We start from the raw sequence: 24,333 nt of genomic DNA, 5'->3' as shown, positions 1-24,333 counted from the left end.
AAACTTGACAGAAAAAAATAATAATAAACAAATATAATCTCAAAGCATTTATTTAGTTTCTGACCAGCCTTTAAAGTTTTCATATGTAATAAAAGAGCTCATTCAATAGGCTTCATGCAAGTCTGACCTACCAACAGCTCCCACTATAGGACAGACAGTATATGGCTCAGTTAATAGAGCTTCCATACCTCTAGGGAAATGGCTACGGCAGATCCTCCACGTGGCAACTGAATATCTGATTTCCATTTGCCTCTCATTAAAGCTTGGTAAATTAAGAATTTCAAGAAAATTACAAAGAAAAGGACAAGGTGCCTCTCCACACTACTTGTTTCCTTCCTCCACTCATCCTCTCTTTTCCTTCACCATCAACCACTTTCTCTCCTTTGCCCTCCTTCCTTGTCCCTTACCCTGGGTTGAGTTAATGATTTATTCACTCTTCAAAGCAAAAGAATGCTGCCTGTTCTGGAAAAATGATATGGATTTCTTAGCCCATCCATCATTGGAATTTTCCTTTATTTCTCAACCTCTTCTATAACAACTTCAATGAGACATGGGCACATGGCTTTTTATTCTTTTAAATTTAGGACTTACATGCTGCCCTCCATGCCAACTGCAAGAAAGAAGCTTCTTCGTCACCGAGCCAGCAGGCTCCCAGACCACCCAGCTATGGACACCACAAGGTCAGCCAATTCTAATTTCCTGGAGTCACATTACCCATAGGGATGGGGAGCTCTGAGCTTTATTCTTATGCTGAACTTTACTTCGCATCTTTTTTTTTCTTAGTTTATTGTCAAGTTGGTTTCCATATAACACCTAGTGCTCATCCCAACAAGTGCCCTCCTCCATTCCCATCACCCCTTTCCCCTCTCCCCCACTCCCATCAGCCTTCAGTTTGTTCTCAGCATTCAAGAGTCTCTCGTGGTTTGCCTCCCTTTTCCCCTTCTTCTACCCCACGGTCCTCCATTAAGTTCCTGCTATTCCTCCTATACGTGCAAACATATGTTAGCTGTCCTTCTCTGCCTGACTTATTTCACTCAGCATAACACCCTCAAGGTCCATCTATGTTGCTACAAATGGACAGATTTCATTCTTTCTCATTGCCATGTAGCATTCCATTGTATAGATAAACCACATCTTCTTGATCCATTTGTCAGTTGATGGACACTTAGGCTCTTTCCATGTTTTGGCCATTGTTGAGAGTGCTGCTGTGAACATTGGGGTACATGTGCCCCTATGCATCAGCACTCCTGTGCCCCTTGGGTAAATTCCTAGCAGTGCTATTGCTGGGTCATAGGGGAGTTCTATCGTTAATTTTTTGAGGAACCTCCACACACTTCACATCTTCTCTTGATCATCCTTTTTATTTTTCTCCATCTCCAGCATCATTGATTTTATTAATGATTTTATTTTCTTAATATTTACTTTTCAGAGAGAGAATGAGTGGGAAAGGAACAGAGAGGGGGTGGCAGAGGATCAGAAGCAGGCTCTGTGCTGACAGCAGAGAGCCCCAATGAGGGGCTCAAACTCAAGGAGTGTGAGATCATGACTTGAGCTGAAGTCAGACACTTAACCAACTGAGCCCCCCAAGTACCCCTATTACTGTTTTTTTTGAAACAAATAGGCCTGAGAAGCACATGACCACCTACGCAAGGATTCTACTTAAGAATCTGTCATCTCGCCTCCGACCTCAGCTCAGGTCATGATCTCACCGTTCATGGGTTCGAGCCTCATGTCAAGCTCTATGCTGATTGCCAGCTCAGAGCCTGGAGCCTGTTTCAGATTCTGTGTCTCCCTCTCTCTCTGACCCTCCCCTGCTCATGCTGTCTCTCTCTCTCTCTCAGAAATAAATCAAACATTAAAAATTTAAAAAAAGAAAAGAATCTGTGATCTCAAATTCCTCCTTCTGAACTCCAAAATATAGTTTTCAGGGTATGTAGTGAAGCAGAAGTATAGAATGAAATGGGAAAGTGAAATGAAGAGTCCTCTGCCTCCTGCCTCGCACTTTGAGTAGTTACGTGCAGCTGAAGAAACAACTGGGAGTGAGACAATCTCCCCTTGGGTTATTCTATCAATCCATTGGTTTTGTCACTTAAGGTAACCTTCTTTATCCCTAACATAACGTAAAATAACGTAAGTTGAACTAAATGACCTCCAAGATCGTTATGATGTCCCATGACTCTGAATCTGAGTAGGCTCTTATGTCTTTCAGAATCTACCTTGGTTGCTCTCCTTAGAAATTCAGAGCAGCTGTTTTCAGAATCACTTTCTTTCACAATTCATGAAAGAAGATGGGTGAGACTCATAAGACTCCTTCCCACTTCTGCACACAAAGACTGAAAAGAAGCTACTATGAATGATCACCACCTTTCTCAAGCCCTTACCTGTCACCAATCCCCTTCTTTTCCTCCTTTTCATCAAGGAGATCAATGCTACCAGGGGAAAAAAAAAAAGACCTCAAACCCTTCCCACTTGCCAACAACTCATGTGTCTGTATCTGCTCTCACCATCTTCCCTCCAGTCTCAGAGAAGGATGTGCCCTTTTTTCAGTTCATATCTCCCACTGTTAGCCGGGCTCCGAATCCCTTCCTCTCCTACCTTTGCAGAAGGGCTACTTACTCTCTTTACTTTTCTTCTTCAAAATTGTTCCAGGATAAAATTATTCCAGCCACTCTCTAAAAGACAGACACTGAGGTCATAAAATTAACTTTACTTGTGCTGAAGGGCAGACCCAGGACTGATTCTTCAAAAACGTATTAGGTTTTTGCATAAGGATATTCTTGAAAAGATTGCTGATCACACTACACATGTGGTGCCCAGGAGACATTTCTGTCCATTATGGTTACCTGCCAGTTCTCTTGAGTGGCTGTTTGCTTTCATCATATAAATACAGTGAGCCAGGTAGCTTATCCACTATGACTTCTACCAATTCTGGGAAGTTCAGAGCTAAATCTGTGCTCTGACTCTAGCATTCTAATATATACACTCATACTAAAAATTCCCCACTGACTTTATCTTTTCTAATCTGTCCTCATTTTCTCCTTTTTTAATCCATGTGTTTCTTATTTTAAATTGTTGTATCATATAAAAATATAAATTACACATCAAATCCTACCTACAGTAAGACCTGGCATAACTAACTCCTCAACAAGAAAATAAGCATTTCTTCCAGAGACGTCTTATTTAGAAATATGAATGCAAAGTGGGTAAGGATTTCTCTTGCCATGGAAATAAAGTCTAAATATATAAGGAAGCAAAAATAAGAAAAGCATTTGAATAAATCTTAGAAAAGAATTCCTTCGACTTGAGTTTTAGTATGGACCACCGTAAAACCTTGAAATCAAGTGATCCACGTAAGTTAACTGCATAAAGGTGCCATAGCAACTCCCCCAAGAACTCTGAAGACAGGACAGACCACTACTGCATAGGCGATCTTCACTACATGTCCTTTTCAAAACTATCTGAAAAAGGAAAAGAAACATGTGATTTTATCTATTTGCTTGCCAAAGAGCTATGATCACGTAGGAAGGTCCTTGAATGGCAAAATTAGAGATGATGATTCCCCCCCCATTATATTAAAACCTATGGAAAAGGCGTAGACCCAAATACTGAAGAGAAGCATCAGATATAATTACAAAATGTATTTAACTGAAAGTACTATGCTCCACATGAAGTCAATCTGAATAAAACTGTCCTCCTAATATTAGACTGTGAATGCCCCATAATGCTGCCCTATTTTCACAGTTAATAGTGAGGACACTGAATAAACGGTCATTACTATTACAGTTATTATCCTAAATTTCCTTACACTATATGACACATGCCAATTCTCTGTTGACCTTAATCTCCTGCCTAATATGCTCTCCCTTCTGGTCTCTATTATCCATCTTTCAAGAACAACTGCAAATTGCATCTCTCCACCCTCCAATGAGCCCATCTGGTTGGGAAGAGTTGAATATATAAATGATTCTTAGAACGTTTTGCCTGATGAGAGTGTACAGAGTTAATGTGGGGGTTAAAGAGGAGGAAGACTAAGAGTAGAAAGACAAATTGTTTACAGTAGAAACTCAGACTCGGGGAGAGGGGGCAGAGATTATTAAAGACAGCACTCGGCTTTGTTCTACTCAGTATTTGCAATTATATTCATGTATGTCTGTCCATCCCACTTGAACTCTTTGAAGACAAGGATCATATCCCTTGTGTCGGCTACTATGTCTAAAACAAAGCAGGCATCCAACAAATGTTTATTAGAAACTGAATGAATTAATGAATAAGTAGATGAATGAACAGAATAAGCAGGATGCAAAAGAAGACACTGTGATTTTTGAACATTTCTTCATACTGGCTTCTTGATCAAGTAGGGAGAAATTACAAATCCATACTTGATGACGAACAGGCTATTTTACCCTCTTGCTCATCACCACTCCCCCCGCCCAAACTTTGAATGTGCTCCAGGTTGTTGATGTTCTTCATAAAAGTGGCTGCCCAGAACCACTCGAGCACAGGCTCCAGACAGAGCCTGATCAGAACTGCATCTAGAGGGAGCATCTTTTCCATCCATCAAGCACTCTATCCCTTTTTAACGGAGTCCAAAATTGTTGGCATATTTTTCATGGCCACATCACATTTTTGCCTCATATGAAGCTTATGCTCATGATTATTTTCACATCGATTGCTGCAAACACAAGTATACACTAGCTTGGTTTATGCGGGGTTTTTTTTTTTTGTTTTTGTTTTTGTTTGTCTTCTAAAGTCTAAATTCATCCCTGTAAATTTTCATGATGTTGTATTGAGCCCAGCATTTGAGACTTTGGAGTTCTACTTGAAATAATTTCTAATCCCTAATTCTGTCATAGACCTAAAGGCTATGAGTCCACCCTGCCCCAGCTTCATAGCATTCATTCTGCACGTAATTCTGAGTACCTACCAAGTACTGAACACAGATGGTAGACATAGCCTTCCTGAACATAAATCTTGTTGAAAGCATAGTAGAGAAAAGATACTCATTGTGCTCAGCTGTGCATTTTTTGTACTTATGTGAGAAGGAAGTCTAGGAGAGGAGATAGGGCACGGATTACACAAGGTCGGGGTGATTAATGTCTCATGCTTTCTGTTTCATGATGACTTCTTATTCTATAGAAGATATGACCTTGCCCCTACAAATTCCACACTGAGGTGAATGTTTCTTTCACATCTTTTTCAATCTTCTGTCCAGCATCTCCTTGAGAATGTCCACCATCTCTTCAGACTCACTGCTGAACCCAATGCAATGTCTCACCAAATGGTTCTGGGTATTTTTAATTTACAAAGCACTTTCACCAGGTATTATCTCATTTGAACATCACACTATCCCTCTGAGGTAGACAGGACAATTAGGCACTTTTCCATGCCTTCTCCATGGACACCATTCCACTGTTCAAGCTCTCCTGCAACTTTGAAACTCATCAAAAGTAAACGCTAAAATCCACACAATGGCCTAAGAGGCCATGTGACCTGTCTCCATCAACTAATCTCTGCTTCATTGATTCTACTCCAGCCATAGTAGCTCATTGTTGTTTCCCTCTATCAGAAATAATCTTGCAATCTATGTGGCTCACTCCATACTTCCTTCAGCTATCTATTCAAATGTCATCTTTTCAGTAAGACCTTCCCTGGACACCTGTTATCTTGCTTCCATAGCAAACACTCTCTGTCACCTTTATTCTGCTGAATCTCTATCCACAGCACTTACCATCTTCTGGCACACCAGGTATTCACTTGTTATATGTAGACTGTCTTCTCACACTAAAATATAAGCTTCAGGAGGGAGGAGATTTTTTTCCTTCACCACAATACCCAAAAGAGTGCCTAGGCTAGACTGGGTGCTCAATTAACATTTGTTGAATATCAACAAGTATGAACATGAATATAAATGAACAGACGCTTAAATTATGTGACTAGGCTGGAGTTTGGACTAAAACCCTAGCTCAGTTTTGCTCATTCCTAGTTTCTTATTTCTTTCTACTATGCCACAATAATTTCAGTAATCATTTTCAGCCTGTTATCCTCACCTGTCTAGACTACTATAGGAGCTTAGAGACTCATATTCCTGTCTCAAATCTCCTTGGATCATTACACTAATTCTGCATGCTACTTCCAGGTTAGTTTTCTGGAAAATTACTTCCATTTCTGGTATAAAGAGTTTAGAAGCCTGACCATCCCTCCACTGAAAACAACTACAACTTCTTCATAAAATGCAAAAATAAATTTTAAATCAATTACAAAGCTAAAAGGAAACTAAGGTATCTTCAGAGTCAACATATATAGCAAAATAAGAATCTAGAAAAGTAAACATTCTCTGAAGTCACTGGCTTCTCTGAGGTTCTGCCCATTCCTAATCCCCTTGAATTTCAGTTTGATGGCCTTGTGAAAATCTTGGATACGAAATAAAATTTAGGGTTTAGCTAAGGTAGGGAGTTTTATGGAAGAACCCCACATAAAGCCAAAACTCTCCAGGACTGTACCATCAGTAAAACCAAGCATCAAAAAAATTTTAAAGCACATGGCAAGGACGGTAAGGATAGTTATGTTACCTGATTTTGACCGGATATGGAAGGCGAAAATCTCCCCTGGGAAGTAACCACAGTCAACCCTCACAGGTTTGCACCCCAAATTCATAACACTCCATAGTCTTAAAGAACCTCACTCCAGTCACAGAAATTTAGTTCTGTGTTGTAGTGCCCCCAGGCAATTGGTAGAAGTAAAAAAAAAAAAAAAAAAAAGAATAAAGATAAAGTTTTAAGGAACATAGGCTCCCAATAAAAAATCATAAAACACAGGGGCACCTAGGTGGCTCCATTAGTTAGGCATCTGACTTTTGATTTCGACTCAGGTCATGATCTCACAGTTTGTGGGTTCGACACCCACATCAGCCTCTGTGCTGATAGTGCGGAGCCTGCTTGGGATTCTCTCCCCATCTCTCTCTTTCCCTCCCCTGCTCTCTCTCTATGTCTCAAAATAAATAAATAAACTTTAAAAAATCATAAACACAAAGGAAACAAGGCACCATGAGCAAGAGCCAACAGAAATAACAATCAGACTAGTTGATATAAAATATAAAAGAAGTATGCTTAATATGTTTTTAATTAAATATTTTATTTTGAGATAAATGCATATTCATGTGTACTTGTAAGACACATTACAGCACTGAGGCGCCTGGGTGGCTCAATTGATTAGGCATCTGAATTCAGCTTAGGTCATGGTCTCGCAGTTTGTGAGTTCAAGCACCGCATTGGGCGCTGTGCTGACAACCCAGAGCCTGGAACCTGCTTTGGATTCTGCATCTCTCTCTCTCTCTGCCCCTTCCCTGCTCGTGCTCTGTCTCTTGATCTCTCAAAAATAAATAATAAACATTAAAAAAAAAAGAAACACTACAGCATAATACTAAGTCCCTGACACCCAGTTTCTCCCAATGATGACATCTTGCAAAACTATAGTACAGTATCACAACCAGGGTATTGACTTGGGTACAATTCACCAATCTTGTCCAGATTTCCCCAGTTTTACTCACACTAAATTATGTGTGTGTTTATTTTTATGCAATTTTATCACATGTATAAATTCATGTATCCATCACTTTAATACATTTTTAAAATAAAAGAGTAAAGAGAATACTTCTCTGAATAAGTAACAGAAACTGATTTCTAAAATGACTAGTCAGATATGAAAAAGAACTAAATAGAACTCACAAAGATGAAGAGTATACTAATAAAAATTTAAAATTTATTGGCAGGGTCTAAAAGCCAAGTTAGCAAAACCTGAAGAAAGGGACAATGGGACAATAAATCAAAAATAGTTGCTTAACATGCAACATAGAGAGGCAAAGATTGAAAAATTAAAAAAGATATTGAGAAAGAGAGTACAGACTGAAGTGGAGTAATATATATTCAATAGGAAATCCAGAAGGAGACAATGGAGAAATTATTAAAAGGATGTATTTGAAGAAATATAACTGATGAGTTCCCATAATTGGGAATTATTGACAATTATGGGATTGATGATGACATGAGTGCTTAAATTCAGAAATGACGATAAATCTCAAATGCAATAATAAAGAAAAATCTACATCAAACAAATAACAGTGAAACGTATCACAGTGCAAAATACTGAAGGCAAAGAAATGATCTCAAGAAGATATGATGTGTCTCTCTATATATAGAGAGAGGTCCCAGGGATATGTATACATACATATACACACAATGGAATATTACAAAGCCATCAAAAAGAATGAAATCTTACCATTTGCAATGATGTGGATGGAGCCATGGTGTATCATGCTAAGTGAAATAAGTCAGAGAAAGACAAACACCGTATCATTTCACTCATGTGGAATTTAAGAAACAAAACAGATGAACATAGGGGAAAGGAAGAAAAAAATAAAACAGAATAAAATAAAATAATAAAATAAGCAGGAAGAGAGATGCAAACCATAAGAGACTCTAACTATAGAGAACAAACTGAGGGTTGCTGGAGGGAGGCAGGGAATGGGCAAAATGGGTGATGTGTGATGGGTATTAAGGAGGGCACTTGTAATGAGCAGTAGGTGTTATATGTAAGTGATGAATCACTAAATTCTACTCCTAAAACCAATACTACACTACATGCTAACTACCCTGAATTTAAATTAAAAAAATTTTTTTTCAGCGGGGGAGAGAACTTTCTAAGAGAAAAAGTAGAATAAATGTAAAGGAATGACAATTGAATAGGTAACTTTTCAGCAGCAGTGATGGAAACCAGGAGACTCTGGTATAATACCTTGGTAAGAGAAAACAAATAGTCAATCTAAAATTACATACTTAGCAAAGTTATCTTTTAAGAAGTTTGGTAAAATAAAGATATTTTCATAGAAATAAACATTAAGAAAGCATATGACTTGCAAACATTTAATAGAGGAAACTCCAAAACCCATCTTTCAGGGATGAGCCACCTGATCTCAGAAGGAAGATCTAAAACTCAAGAGGGATGGTAGCTATTAAAACAGATATATATTAAAACAGATGTTTATCTATCTATTGATCAGTTGATCAATGGATTAATAGATATTTCTATGCACAACACATGGCTCCCAGCTACTTACTGTTCAAATCCTTTAGCCCATCTATGGGCTTCCCAATATAACTTCTCCAATTTTCTCTCTTTCTTACTCTTCCCTAGGAAATTTCCCTTCCTTTCAAGATGTTCTTTTCATAGTGGCCAAAATACATGTACATATGACTATCTGTACATTGGTTCATATATTTGCCGTTGCCTTACAAACTCTCTCTTCTGCATCTTACTAATCATGTTTTAAAGGATCCACCTCTTACATAACATCCTTCCTAAGGAAAAGTACAGTCATTTCTGTTTCCTTTCCCTCATCTTTTCAAGTATACATTCTCCCAAGCAATCATTATATAATTAAAATAAATAAATTTTAATTATATACTCACTATGAGCTATATACTTTGCTAGGCATGTAAGACTTATCCCTGACATACAATATAGAATGGTGGTTCATAACACAGACTCTGAAGTCAGAGTTCAATCCCTGTTCTGCCTCTGCATAATGAGAGTTATCTAAATTTCAGTTTTCTTTATATAGAATGGAGATAATAAAAAATATCTACTACTTGGAGCTATTGTGAGCACTGAATATGATAATTCATACGAAGTGCTTTATTCATTTGTAAGACAGATAGATGATTGATAGATAGACAGATGACAGACAGATATCACAGTATGCATATGTTACTATGAACTAAGTAGTTTACCTGTATTATTCTGGCATATTTAGTTTTGAATTCTAAATCATAGAATACTAGAAATAAAATTGGCATTAAACTTCTCTGGGAGTCACATTACTAGGAATACCCAGGTCTAAGATCTAAGGAAAAGGACTGTGCCAGAAATTACGACTACAGGCATTTCATCTCTGAGAAGTAGAGACAAAAAACTAGCTCACTCTACTCAGATTGTTGGCACCAGCTGGGAGAAGACAGCGACCTTAGAACCCTGTTATTCTGCTCTTTTGCCCACAAATTGCTTGAACTGAAGACTAACCAGGAACCTATGGCTTCTAACCTCCCATGTAAAGATGAGTTGGGCTAATCCACATTGACCGTTTCCAGCATTTGAACTAAGATACTGCAAAAGACCGAGGCCACTGGCCATGAGATATGAATCTGAAGAGTTAATGAGATAAAGCAGAAGCCACTGCAAGCTGAGTTTAGTTTTAAACTAAAGCTATAAGGGTCTGGGAATCCTTAATAATCTAGGAAATCGGTAACAAGATATGAATGTTGCAAATGCACTAAGATTTAGAGAACCCTGCAGCCTCTTCCTGAGTTCCTGAACTTGCCCCATCTCTGGGGACCTTCGAGCTCCATTTCCAGCCTATATGCAATTATATTAACAAATCTTTATTTTTATTATTATTATTATTATTATTATTAGTTTAGTTTACACGGGTGAGCCGCTCTGTTCCTTAAAGTCCAACTAAAATGTTGGGCAAGAATCTTGGCTCATCTGTGACATCATTTCAAACAGGCATTATCTGATGGGAGGGCCCTGAACAGTGCCCCCCCCACCCCCCGTAACCATTTACAAAACTGTAAATAGAAGGCAACCACTGTATCCCTTGTGAGGAATCTATTTTTGATCTCCATCACTGCCTCCCAGCTAATAATGGTTCATCTTACTTCCTGGCTATTGCAGTTGACTCTTTCTCCGATCATCAAAATTTACTCCACGTTTCATACTTTCAGAGCCATCTGGGAGTTCTGCTAGTCAAGTAATGAGATAATGAATAAAATGGCTTACAGCCTTTCCCTCCTCAGCTAACATTTTCACACTTTCGTGGGTATCTTTAGTTATTTTTACTTACTTCTGAATATGGCAATTTTACTAAAGTAATGAGACCACTAAAAAGGATGATTCAACTGTGTATTCTGAATAACCTTCTTTTTTTAATACAGAGTAGCATACTCTACTGGGCCTGAACCCTTGCCTGACACAGTCATTTCCGCCATGTCACTGATTTTCGATTTCTATACATGCTAATTCATTTTTTAAAATATCAACTGGGTACTTTCTATGTCACAAGAAGTATGAACAAGGAGCCTAAAGTCTCATGCAAGAGAGACAACAAAAGATAATGACAATATAGTATGATCAGTATCTACCTGGACAGGGGTTGGCAAACTTTTTCCGTAAAGGGCCAAATAGTAAATATTTTTGATTTTCTGGGCCACATAGTCTATTGTAACTATACAACTCTGCCTCAGGAAAGCAGCCATGAATGATAGTAAGCAACCAGATGGGGCCGCATTCTGATAAAATTTCATTTACAAAAACAAGTGAGAGGCTACTTTTGCCCCCAAACCATAGTTTGCCAACCACCATTCTAACGTGAGAACATTCTTCTCTCCAACAATTAATTATTGAACACTTCTTCATCCAGTTCTTTTGCTATTCTACATGTTAGGGTAAAACAGTGACCCAAACATACAAAAACTGCTTCTCTAATGGAACTTAGAGAAATGGGGAAAATGGACATTAACCAAAATTATATATGTGTGTGTCTATGTGTGTGTGTGTTTATTTACATATAGAAATATATATACATATATATTTATCATTAACATATATGTTTATCACTAACATATATACACATGTTAGTATGTATACATGTTATGATACATATCACTAACATATATATACATGTATATACATATATACATATATACATATATAAGTGATAAATTCTATTAAAAAACAAATCAAATAGGAAGAAATCATGAAGAAGCAAAAGAATGTGTGAAATTTTAGATGAGGTCAATAGGGAAGACTTTGCCTAGAAGGTAACTTTGAAAAAAGACTGGAAGGAAATGGGAAAACTAGCCACGTAGAGATCTAGAGAAAGAATGTTCTAGCAGGGTGAAGAGCCACTGAACAGCTCATGCAGTAGGAGTCTGCCTGTCAAGTCCAGGGACATGGAGAAAGCCAGCGTGGCAGGAATGCAGTAAATGGGGGGAGCCCAATAGGAGATGAAGCCACAGGAGTAACCAGTGCCAGATCAGATAGGGCGCTGTAAGTCCCAGTAGTACTACTGGCTTGGACTCCGAACGAGCTGGGAAGCTGCTGGAGAATTCTGGGCAGAGGAAATGTCTTGATCTGAGTTATACTAATAGGATTACTCTGGCTACTATGTTAAAAAAACAAACTGGGGGCAGGGGCACCTGAGTGGCTCAGTTGGTTAAGCATCCGACTTTTGATTTTGGCTCAGGTCATGATCTCCTCGTTTGTGAGACTGAGCCCCATGTGGGGCTCTGCACTGACAGTGTGGAGCCTGCTTAGGATTTTCTCTCTCTCTCTCTCTCTCTCTCTCTCTGCCCCTCCCTCTCCTCAAAATAAATAAATATAAAAAAGAAAAGACTGCAGATGGAGAAGCATGAACAAAATGGGTGAGACCAGTTAAGAGGCTACCGTTATAATACAGGTGAGAGACAATGGGGTCCGAGCAGAGCGGTGGCCAGCGGGGGATGAGAAGTGATATAAACGACACAGCTTATTGCTATCTGAGGACAAAGGAATGGTCTCAAGAAGGAGGAAGTGATATTGTAACGGAGACTTGAAGGATAAGGAGGCATCATCCAAGTATGAAGCTAAGGAGCCCATCCACGTCTGCAGACAGAGCTCCCGAGGAGAAGTGAGAGACCCACTGGGGTTCAGGGAATTAATGAGTCAGAAGCTTCCTCCAGGGACTGAACCCCAATGAAACACGTCCTCAGGAAAACCTCTGACGCTATCTGCTCCACCCTCTCCCCAACCTACTTCCCTGGGTTAAGGGGGAAGACAGACCCACAAGATTTAACTTTCCTCCAGTTACTAAAGTAACATCCAGACAGGGTTCCTAGAGAAAAATAAAAAAGAAAAACCATTTGTTGTAAGTGTGAAGCTGTCATTCAGATTCCTAGGCTTAAATTCTAGGAAGGCATCCCTAAGTGAAATCATCTGAGACAGACTGGCATCCGACCAAAGTCCCAGGGCCAGCGCCCCAACTCCTAGGAAAATGCCCAAGTATCTTGAACAACTGAATGTGGCTGCAGACTAGGGTCTCTCCTAAAAACTTTCTGAGAGGAAATATTTTTAACCCAGACATACCACATGGCTCTCTCACAAGGCTGTCTATTTGGCTGAGAAATAACCACAAAAACGAGAAAAACAACTTCTCCCTCACTTACCTGGGGAGAAAAGTTCACTGAGCCAGGTGAACAGAAAACACGGTGGATTCCATTTACCCTAAAACAGGGTACCTGTGGGGACTATGGAGAAACTGGCCCGTCGGCAAACAAACAGGAGACATTCCTAGTTGCCAGCAGTCTTTTTAAGTTGACCTGTAAAGCCGTTTTCTTGCTTCTTCCCTCCTGCTCTCTTTGCCGGAGGAGGAGGTGAGACTCGTCTCCTGACAGCTTACACGGCTTTTGCATTTTGAAGGGGAGGGATTGAAAGGTTTCCTTGTTTCATTTTAAAGTTTCTCCCCCATTTCTTTTCCCTCTGCCCTCTTCTACCCCTAATGTTCGTTTTCTGCGTGTGTGTGTGTGTGTCTCTGTGTGTGTGTGTGTGTCTGTGTGTGTCTGTGTGTGTATGTTTGGCTCCAGGGAACTTTGAATCCCAACTTCAAAAGAAACCTATAATGAAGCCTGGCTGATGTTTACCAGACCCGCCACGGCAGGGGCCCTGCCCAACCATTCCTTTGGCTCAACAGCCACAGAGGGTGGGTGAGTGAAGCACAGCTAATCTTGAGCATCTAAGTCTGTGCAGCAGCACCAATCCCGCCACCTGTTCCCTCTGATGGCACATGCATCTGCCCTCCTGTCCTCAGATACAAACTCCATGGTGTCCAAGGGCAGACGCCATGCTCAGCCACGCCTGTGGGGCATCGCCTGGCCCACCCTCTTGAGGATCCTGAGAGCGGGAAGCGTGCCACATCCTAGCATCGCCATGTGCAGCAGTTCTTCTGCTCAGACTCCCCCAAGTGCCAAAACTCAGGGAAGGAGAAGAGAGACAGTGAATCACCAACACACAGAGACCTGAGCTTCAGCAAACACACACACGGCAGCCTGCTCTCTGCTTCAAAGCATGGTCGGACACTGGGTGATTGCTCCCTTAACACTATGCATAGCCATTCGTTTTACTTTGTTTTCTTTTATTTTATTTTTCTCCCTGTGACAATGATATCATGAGATCTGACACACAGAATCCAGAATGGAGAGGCAAGCACACTCTTCCACACTTGACTGGATACTAAGCTCAATTCTGAAATGAAAAGGAGAGAAAGAGCAAGGGATAGAACGGGGTTTCAGCAGCAAAGAGCCTTTCATCTCTGAGATGTAATTTTCGAGAGAAAAATAACAGAAACAAGTCATGACTCAAAAGAAGCTGAAGCTTGCAAAGGTCAGGGAAGCTGAGTTTCCCTTAAGGCAGAAAGATTCCCTTGGTTTGGCTTCCGATACACCATAGGGAGGGGTCGATGACATTTGTGATTTTATTAGGTGGGCTCTCAACCCCCTTCTTTCCCTCAGCTCTTGTAGATGCTCTCCCAGGGTGGCTACTATGTACAAAGAGACATCTGGCCTGTGTAGCCTTCCTTACCCATTAGCCAAGTTCCTCTATCTTGATAATCTGTTCAACTGGCTGGGTAATGTATCTATAATTCATATCTCCTTCTGACTAGCCCAAGTCTGATAAATACCCTCCCTTTGATAGACCCATCTGGGTTACAGATGTGTTGATGCTGGATGCCTCAGGCTCTCTGCTCTTCTCAGAGCCTTTGGGAGAGGAACTTCTTTGGGCTAGATTTCTTGCTGAGGGTGGGGAAAGGGAGAACACTGAGTAGGATTTGAAAAATGAGGATGACTGTTCTTATGCCAATCATCGTCCAGGCATGTTAGTAATCTATCTGCAGGTGTGTCCTCCGCTATAGCATCTGTTGACATTGGATCCCTTCAAAGTCACAGTATAATGGGATTGTGAGCTCTGTGATTTAATTGTAATAACAGGACACTATATATGAATAATTTAGAGTCAACCACTAACTCAACCAAGTCACAGACTCCTATAGAAGTCCAAAGTCCTTTCAAACAACCCAAGCTATAGCACAGGAAAGCAGTCTGCATTCCATATTCTGCTTTTTAAATAAGTTTTATTTATTTATTTTGAGAGAGACAGAGATAGTATGTGTGCAGAAGGGGCAGAGAGAGAGGAAGAGAGAAAATCACAAGCAGGCTCCGCGCTACCTGAGCAGAGCCCAATGTGAGGCTCAAACCCATGAAACTGAGAGATCATGACCTGAGCTGAAACCAAGAGTCAGACACTTAACAGACTGAGCCACCCAGGCACCTCTCCATATTCCTGTTTTAGTGCCTTGGCCTGCTTTTCCTTTTGATAAAATTAAATCCAGGGAGTTTTAATAAAATTACTAAATTTTCCACTAAGTTGTTAACACCTACTCTTTATATATAATTTATATTTGTCCCTCTGCTTAGCTGTGTCTGGCACATCACAGGACCTTGATTGTTTTTCAAAATATGGTTCTTGTCAATAAGAGTCATGAAAGACACTCAATATTTTTAATAATAAAAATTCAGCATACAGAATACAAGGCAGAAGACAGCGGGAGGAAAAGCCTATATATGAAATAAACATAAGGGAGTTGGGAAAGAGAAAAGCTCTCCTCTCCACTATGCAGATTTCTTCCTCCAAAAGAAGAAATTCAGAGCTAATTATCCTTTTTTTAGATCATGATAGAGACCCAAAAGTGTGGATCCTATTGTGAACAAGCAATAGACATTTGAGGAAATCTACCAGCATGAAAGACAGATAGACACTAAGGTGGGCAGGGAGGGGGGGAATAAAAGTTGACTACAGATGTATCAGATATAATGCATGGGGGAGAAAAGAATCACAATAAGTCTTACTTTTAGCCTCAAAACATTGCATCCTTAAAATAAAAATGGATTAAAATAGAAAGTCAAAGAATAAAAAGATCTAAAAATATGATTGCTAAAATGAAAAATTCCACAGAAGAGCTGGAAGATAAACTCAAAGAAATCTCAAAAAAACAACAACAAAATAACAGATACAACATATGAGAGAAAAAAGACAGAACAGGTTCAGATTCATCCTTAAGAGTTTCAAGGGGAAAAAAGAGGAAAGAGAAAACTGAATAAAGCATGATCAACATAATAATTTGCAAAACTTTGCCAGAGGTAAGGGCATGCATTCCCAAATCAAAAGGACCACTGAGTGCTCAACTAAAGAAAGATTGTTTAAAATACCATAAAATCCTCCAAGTAACAAGGCTAAGATTCTAAACAACTTTTAAAAGGAAACAAAAATTCCACATCTAAAAAGATACACCATTATGAAAAGAGAAGCTAGGGGCAGCTAATGAATTTTTTCAAAAACCTGAGAGATAAGGTTTCCCGACCCAAAATTTTACACCAAGGCAAACTATCGATTTTGTGTAAAGGCAAAATGAAAACATTTCAAGAAATGTTTCTCAGAACAATGAAATCTGGCCATGTGTAGCATCCATCCATGGATGGACCTTGAGGGTGTTATGCTGAGCGAAATAAGTCAGGCAGAAAAGGACAAATATCATATGTTTGCACGTATAGGAGGATTAGGAGGAACTTGACGGAGGAACAAGGGGGAGAAGAAGGGGGGAAATGGTGGGGGAAAGGGAGAGAGACAAACCATGAGAGACTCTTGAATGCTGACAAAAACTGAGGACTGATGGATGTGGGGGGGAGGGGGGGATGGGCATGGAGGAGGACACTTGTGGGGATGAGCACTGGGTGTTATGTGGAAACTAATTTGACAATAAACTATTTGTAAAAAAAAATAAATGTTTCTCAGAAAAAGTTACCTAAAACATTCTTCCATAGAAAGTTACTTAAGGATTATCCAGGAAAAGAAGGTTGCAAATTAAATGTCTGGTAAGGTAATCATGCAGCTTGGGATATGGTGGCTCTGATCCAAAAAGTGGTAAAGGGCAGTTCCGGGACGACAAATGTGCTGGAAACCCAAGTAACTGGTCAAGATTGGAAGAGAGAGAAAAATAGAATAACCTAGAAGGACAATCTCCAGAAAAATGTAAAAAACAAAAAACAAAAAAAAATTATAGATTAGCTGATAAATAAGAACTGAGAATATCAAAAACGATGGAAGGGGCATCTGGGTAGCTCAGCTGGTTAAGCGTCTAAATCTTGGTTTCCACTCAGGTCAGGATCTGACGGTTTGTGGGTTCAAGCCCTACATTAGGTCCCATGCTGACGGTGCGGAGCCTGCTTGGGATTCTATCTCTCTTTCTCTCTCTGCCCCTGACCTGCTCACTTGCTCACTCTCTCTCAAAAGAAATAAACGTAAAAAAAATTTTTTTTAAATAATGGAAGGAAGAAAGGAAAATAAGGGAGACTCAACAGGTAGGGGGGGATGTGGGAGGAAGCCATACCAGAAAGGAAATATAATAATAGAATCATAGTTTGTTCTACAGAGAAAGAAAGAAAGAGAGAAAGAAAGAGAGAAAGAAAGGGAGAAAGAAAGGCAGAAAGAAAGGCAGAAAGCAAGAAAGGCAGAAAGAGAGAAGAGAAGAGCCATGAAGTTGTAAATATACATAATTGATTCAACTAAAAATAGTAAAAGAACTACATTGGAAATACAGAGAGGAGAAGAAGGAGCCAATATAAGAGTTAAAGTCTCCTCTTTATCATAAGAGAAAGCTCATGCATAAGGTTTAAAGTCAACGAATCGAGTAATATAAATACAATATTTGGAGACACGGAGGTAAGTACCAAAAGAGACACGTAAAGTAATCAAACATGGGTGCAGGGTTAGAGAGGAGAGGATGGGAAAAATCAGGCTGGGGGCTGTCATTCTTCCTTATGTCTTTCAATCCAATTTGATATTTGTAAAGCAGAAGCATTTATTACTTTGATTTAAATACTTTTAACTATCAAAAAGGCAGAAATCATTCCCTTTACTCCACAAAGTGAATGTTGTGTGTCGGGGTAAGGAGCTTTGAAACACGTGTGGGTCTAGAGCTAGAACGAGATCAGTTGCCATGGCAACTCTGCGGCAGTAAAGGGAGAACGTTTATAAACACCTACTGTAGGGGAGTGGCTGTGTTTAGAGACATAAAGGGCCACTCGAAGAAGAATGATGCCTGCGTACCTGAAACAACAGCTCTCAGTCATGCCAGTGGGTTGCTGTCACCAGTGAGGAGGAAAATGAGAACCAGCCCGATCTCCCCGACTCTCCAGAGAGTTGGAAACCACCGTCATGAGTGAGGTTTAGCTTCTTTTAATGTTATCAAAATCTAAAAACCAAACCCAAATAGAAACTTTCTTATGTGAGTATTTCTGGGAATGGGATCAATTCCCCTTATTATTACTATATAAACAAAGGCTTTCCATCTGTCAGGTCTAATAGTGACAATAATGACTAATGTTAGATTAGGAGAGTTTTTTTTACATTGAAAACTTCACTCACCAAGCACTTCTCTATCCCTGATTTCATCTGACTCACAAAATAGCCTGAGCATATAGGTAATGCAAAGGATCACTGCAATCACCCTCTTTATTACTGAAATAGGAGTTTCACCCTCTTTTTTTCTGAAATAGGAGTTTCAGAAAGTGACCTGCACAGTTTATACAGCTAGTTAAGTGGAGCAAGGGCTCTAATGTTCAACTGTGTCCCGATTCCGCATTTCCAATCTTTGCTATCACATGCCTGAACTGCAAGCTGACCTACTAATCAGTATTAACTGACTGCCCACACACAGGGCTACCAGGAGTTTACTCTGCAAGTTGTGGCCAACAAACACAAAGGCAGCCATTCAGGTACTGGGTGGGACTGAGACCCACTCTTCCCTCCTCCCACCAACACTACTCCCTAGTTCAGATGTGAGCCTTTTTATAATTTGCACAAAGGTACCCGTTATGTAATGAGGAAGTTCTGCCCACATACACAAATTAACAAGTTCACCACCGCACCTCCCTCCTTTCTCACCTCCCTCTAACAAGCCCCATCTCCGGCATTGACCATCAAATGGAAATCCTCATGTTGGCTTCTGTCTCACAACAGAAGACACATCAAATCCACTAATTCAGTAAAATAAACATGAGAGAGACACCTATATGTTAGGGCCATTCTAGGCACTAGGCCTGTAGTGGTTAACAAGGGCCCTAATCTCACAGAGCTGATATTTCAAGCAAAAGAAAGACAAACCAATGTAGGAGAAAAACATTAGAAGGGATGAGTGTTACATTCAGAATTAAAATTAGCTAGCATAATAGTGATTGAGCGGCTTGCTTAAATGAGGGTAAATCAGGAAAGTTCCTCTCCAGGAGGTGCCATTTAAGTTGATACTAAGAGGATAAGAGAAAACCCACCAAAGGAAGGCCAAGGGAAAGAGGGTCTCAAGAAAAGGAAACCGCCATTGCAAAGCCCTAGGGCAAGAACACACTGGATCCATTCAGCAGGAATGGTAGAGAGTCTGGGTGGCTGTGCACTGAGGATGGTGAGTGTGGCTGGGGGAGGAAGTTATGTGAGGAGGCAGGGGTCAGCTTGTAGCGGAGCCTGTGTACTTGGATTCTATTCCAAGTACAGGGGGAGAAAGAAATTAAGAAGGCGAGTAACGGGTTCCAATCCACCTTTTACAAAGGCTCTTTCTGGATGTTGTGCAGGGAATGGAATCTAATGGGGAAAAGAGGAAGGCTGTGGTCGCCTTAAGGAGACCTGGGGTTGGTTGTGGGATATCTCATGTTCCTGAAGCTGCCGAACTGTTCAAGCTGCACCAGAGACTACACTAGCACGTGAGACCTCCTCACAGATCTGTGTCACTCTGTTGGGAGCCTAAGACCACAGGAAGAATGGTCATGGAGAACAGAGAACTGGTCTCTGCCAATGTCTGCCTCATTTGCTCTCTGAAGACCCCCTGGCATCCTCAGGTGGACCAAGTTGTTCAGCTTTTCTGTGCCTCAAGCACCTGGTGCCTATGTCTTTAGGCATACTCTACACCATGCACACGTCGTCCACTCCACAGAAAACGAGTTCTGGGAGGGCCGTCCCTCGTCCTCACCATCCCTGTGTCCCTAATTACCAGACACCCAGTACTCCACAAAAGTGCAATAATCAACATCTGATGGGATGTCTGATGCAAGAAATGCATCCTGCAAGCAGGACGCCCCAAGCCCCAGCCCCTTACCTCCTGGGTGAGTCAGGGTCGAAGCAGGTCTTGCGCACATCAGCCACCTCGGGGTCGCAGCAGTCCCCGTCGTCAAAGTCGTTCAGCATGTTGTTGCACTCCACGTGGCAGAGCCCATCCCTACGGTTCCAGGAGTAGCACCGGCCATGCAGCCGGCAGTCGCCCCCGTCATAGCCCGTCAGCGGGTGCTCACACTCAGGGTCACAGTGGTCATTGCCGATCTTGCTGGGCTCACAGTTCACAAGCACGACCCGGTGGCGCAGGGTGGAGTTGTGGACCTGGTGGACGCTCAGCTGCCAACTGATGTTGTAGCGGCTGAAGGCATGGTTGAGCGCCTTGTGCTGCCGGCTGATTTGCTCCTCACTCACGGTGGGGTTCAGGCCCTCATCGTCACAGATGTTGACCACTCGGTAGCGGATCACCTTCTCCCCCTGGAGGGGCCGGTGCCCATTGTAGTGGGAGATCAGCTCCACATTGTCACAAGCCGTCCGTCCACAGAGAGGGGGCTTCAGGGGTGAGAGAATCTCAGGCTCAGGCTCAAAGCCCTGCAGAACCTCACGCCATGGGAATTCCCCATCTCTAAAGGGGGCCCACTGTTCTTCCAAGGGCTCAAAACTGGCTGTCAGAATCAGGGTGGCCAATTCCTCCTCTCCAGCTGGGTGCTGAGGACTGTGCTGGAGATAGCTTTGTGGGAGGGCGGTCGACCAGAAGACCAGGGTGCCGAGGTGTCCACGAAAATAGTGGCCATCCTCTGAGCTGTCTCCCCCCAGAAGCAAAGAGCGACAGGATGCCATGAAGGGGCTGTTGAGGGGACCAGACTGCTCTGGGCTACTGGCCACCCGAGTGCCATCCACATACAGGGCCATACGCTGTCCATCATAAGTGGCTGCCACATGTGTCCATGTGCCTGGTTGGTAGCGACTGTGGCCAGTCACAATGGTGGCTTTTTTCACACGGTCGGTGCGAAGGGAGAAGAAGAAGCGAGCGTCCCGCCTTCCCATGTCCTTCCCTGAGCGGATCCCTAGGGCCCAGCCCTTGTCACTGACAGTGTGGGAGCAGTTATCAAAAACACCTGGGAAAGAAGGAAGAATCGAGGGGAGAAATACCAGATACAAAGGGGATGGAGAAAGGGAGAAGAAAACCCATATAAATAGTAAGAATGTAGGTTTTTAGTGAGAAAAAAAAAATCAGTGACACAGATTCCCCACCTGAGATGCCTGTTCAGTACCCCATAGCAGGCCATTCTGGCAACTTCTATCCCCAAAAGGAATCTGATTTGAGATTCGATCATATTTAACTTATCTGGTATTTTCCAGTCATCAGAATAGAAGCGAAAAAGATGGTATCTAATGCAAGTGACAAATGTGCTCTAGAATTTGTCACAAATGTTCCTCTTGCTGACTGAGTCCACATCTTCCCCCACTTCCTCAGAAGCCACAGGGTGGGGGCAGTCACAGTTTCTAAGAAAGATGTTCATCTCCCACTCCTTCAGAAGATCCTTTTTTCTCATTTGAATATTGAAATGATGGTTCTCATGGGGGGCAGTAAGGAGTAGGTGAATCGGGAAGTCCCTCAAAGAGCACTGTAACTGACATCATTCCCGGCCCACTCTTCCCTCTAGTGCATGGACGCCCATCCACAGTGAACAGCTGTTCCCCAGATTCTGCACTGCCCCACAGTCCCAGACTGAAAAATAGTCAACATGGTTATAAGAGTGATTGTTCTATAACCGGTGATGCCTACCACGGTATAGAAGTGAAACTTTACCAGATAAACGAAGCTTAATTCCATGCCACCTGCTACCTTACCGTAGCCTTACTTACTGAGTAAACAAAGAAGGGGCTACTTTTGGACAGTTAGATCATTAATATGTTGGAAGCCAGAAAAAGAAGTCAAATCAAACACAACCACAGATAAAAGAGGAATCTCGAAGGCAATTTGGACGTCTTGAATGCTCCCAGAAACCCATCTGCAGTTACGAACCCACCATCCCTTCCCAGCACCTCTTGTACTATGAGTATGTAGGTAGAGTCTCAGGAGCAGATTTTACTTGTAAGTTACACAGAGGCACCATATTCACATAAGAAATGCTTCATAAACACTTCTGTAAGTAAAGAATAAACAATGGAGAAGTCCGCTAGCCTTTGGATCACATATCTGAGGCCAACAGCAAAAGGTATTCTCCCCCAACCTGGTTTATAAGAACTGTATTTCTTCCTCTGAGCTCCTACACAATCCACCCAAACAGTAGTGTTCTATGGACAGTCAGGACTTAAAAGCCATGAGGCCTCCTCTTCTGATTTCAGCCAAGTGTTTTAAAAGAAGTCACTACGTTTTTATAAATGCTAGAAAACTTTTACTTCTGTGTCTAGCATAAAACACTAACTTGTGATTAAAAAAAAGAGAGAGAGAGAGAGACAGGGGCACCTGGGTGGCTCAGTCAGTTAAGCATCCAACTTCGGCTCAGGTTTAAGCCCCACATCAGGCTCTGTGCTAACAGCTCAGAGTCTGGAGCCTGCTTCGGATTCTGTGTCTCCCTCTCTCTCTGTCCCTCCCCTACTCGCTCTCTCTCTCAAAAATAAACATAAAAAATTTTTAATAAAAATAAACAAGACATTCTTTCTAACGAAAGCAACTCTAACAGACTCTGAAGTACTGGTGAGGGGTATATGCAATGGTGATGTTCCAGTTTTGTTTGTTGAGGGGGGTGTTGTTTTCACACTGAGGTCTGTCTGGTAAGGGAGCATAACAGACTTATGCTTTAACGGATTCTTATACTGGACAGACTTTCCAAAGGGCAGACAAATCTAGTAAGATCAATAGTAAGTCCCCTCCTTCAGAGCTTCAGTTTGGTTAACTTATTTTCATGAGCCCATGTAGCCTTAATTATGTCCATCTGCTGACCTATGAACAAATGTACTAAAATATTTAATATCAGGACCATGGAGTTACTAATCTCTTAACTAGTAAATATCTGCTGGCTTTTAAAAGGGAGAATTGGAAAGGCTATTTCATATTTGTTGTGCATAAATAGATGTTTCTACAGATCTTTCTTGACTTATGACGGGGTTACTTCTTTGTCAACCCATCCTAGGTTGAAAATGCATTTAATATACCTACCCTAATGAATATCACAGCTTAACCTAGCCTACCCCCTACATCTCAGAACACTTACCTACATTAGCCTACCGTTCAGCAAAATCATCTAACACAAAGACTGTTTTATAATAAAGTGTTGAATACCTCATGTAACTTACTGAATACTGCACTGAAAGTGAAACACAAAATGGTTATATGGACACAGAATGGCTGGGAGAGTATCAATTGCTTACCCTTGTGATCATGGGACTTACTGGAGCCACACCACTGCCGCCCAGCATCACGAGAGAGTATTGGATCATCTACTGCTAGCCCGAGAAAAGATCCAAGTTCAGAATTCAAAAAGTACAGTTTCTACTGAATGTGTGTCACTTTCACAACGTCATGAAGTCAAAGAATTATAAGTTAAGTGCTGCCTGGGTGGCTCAGTTGGTTAAGCCTCCGACTTAATCTCAGCTCAGGTCATGATCTCACAGTTGATGACTTAGAGCCCCATGTCAGGCTCTGTGCTAACAGCATGGAGCCTGCCTGGGATTCTGTCTCTCCCTCTCTCTGACCCCTCCCCTTCTCTCTCTCTCACTTTCTCTCTCCCAATAAATAAATTTTTAAAAAATCATAAATTGAACCAATATAAATCAAGGTCTGTCTATATGTGAGTTGAGGTATAAATTATTAGGTTTCATATGTATATTACCAGATAATTTATATTTGGCATCAAGTTGCAATTTTGAACACTTTTACTTACTGTTCTTAGGATTTCCATCTTAGCATCAATAAAATAATTGCTTCTACTTATTTATCTCATAGGAAGCTATAAAATTATTAACTGTGTCTAACATGGTATTTCTAACTTCTTGGTAGATGACACAGAAGACGTAATTTTGTCACACTAGTCTAGATCTGATTAATCCAGTGTTAGTAATTATACTAGAAAAGATTTATTCAACAAA

At 41.1% G+C, this 24,333-nt stretch overlaps 1 protein-coding gene across 2 annotated transcripts in view; it reads right to left on the bottom strand.

Annotated features, from left to right (window-relative positions):
- The window catches only part of PAPPA2 (pappalysin 2), a 271,505-nt gene that overhangs the window by 215,854 nt on the left and 31,318 nt on the right, over nucleotides 1-24,333 (bottom strand). For both annotated transcript variants that reach the window (XM_039219146.1, XM_039219147.1), the window contains exon 2: nucleotides 20,285-21,356. In XM_039219146.1, the coding sequence (XP_039075077.1) occupies nucleotides 20,285-21,356 (1,072 nt within the window). The remainder of the gene's footprint in view (nucleotides 1-20,284; nucleotides 21,357-24,333) is intronic.

The sequence above is a fragment of the Hyaena hyaena genome, unplaced genomic scaffold, assembly GCF_003009895.1.
Source record: "Hyaena hyaena isolate Hyena2069 unplaced genomic scaffold, ASM300989v1 scaffold_793, whole genome shotgun sequence".
Lineage (NCBI taxonomy): Eukaryota > Metazoa > Chordata > Mammalia > Carnivora > Hyaenidae > Hyaena > Hyaena hyaena.
The sequence above is the reverse complement of the archived record's forward strand: the minus strand, read 5'-3'. Positions and strand labels throughout refer to the sequence as shown.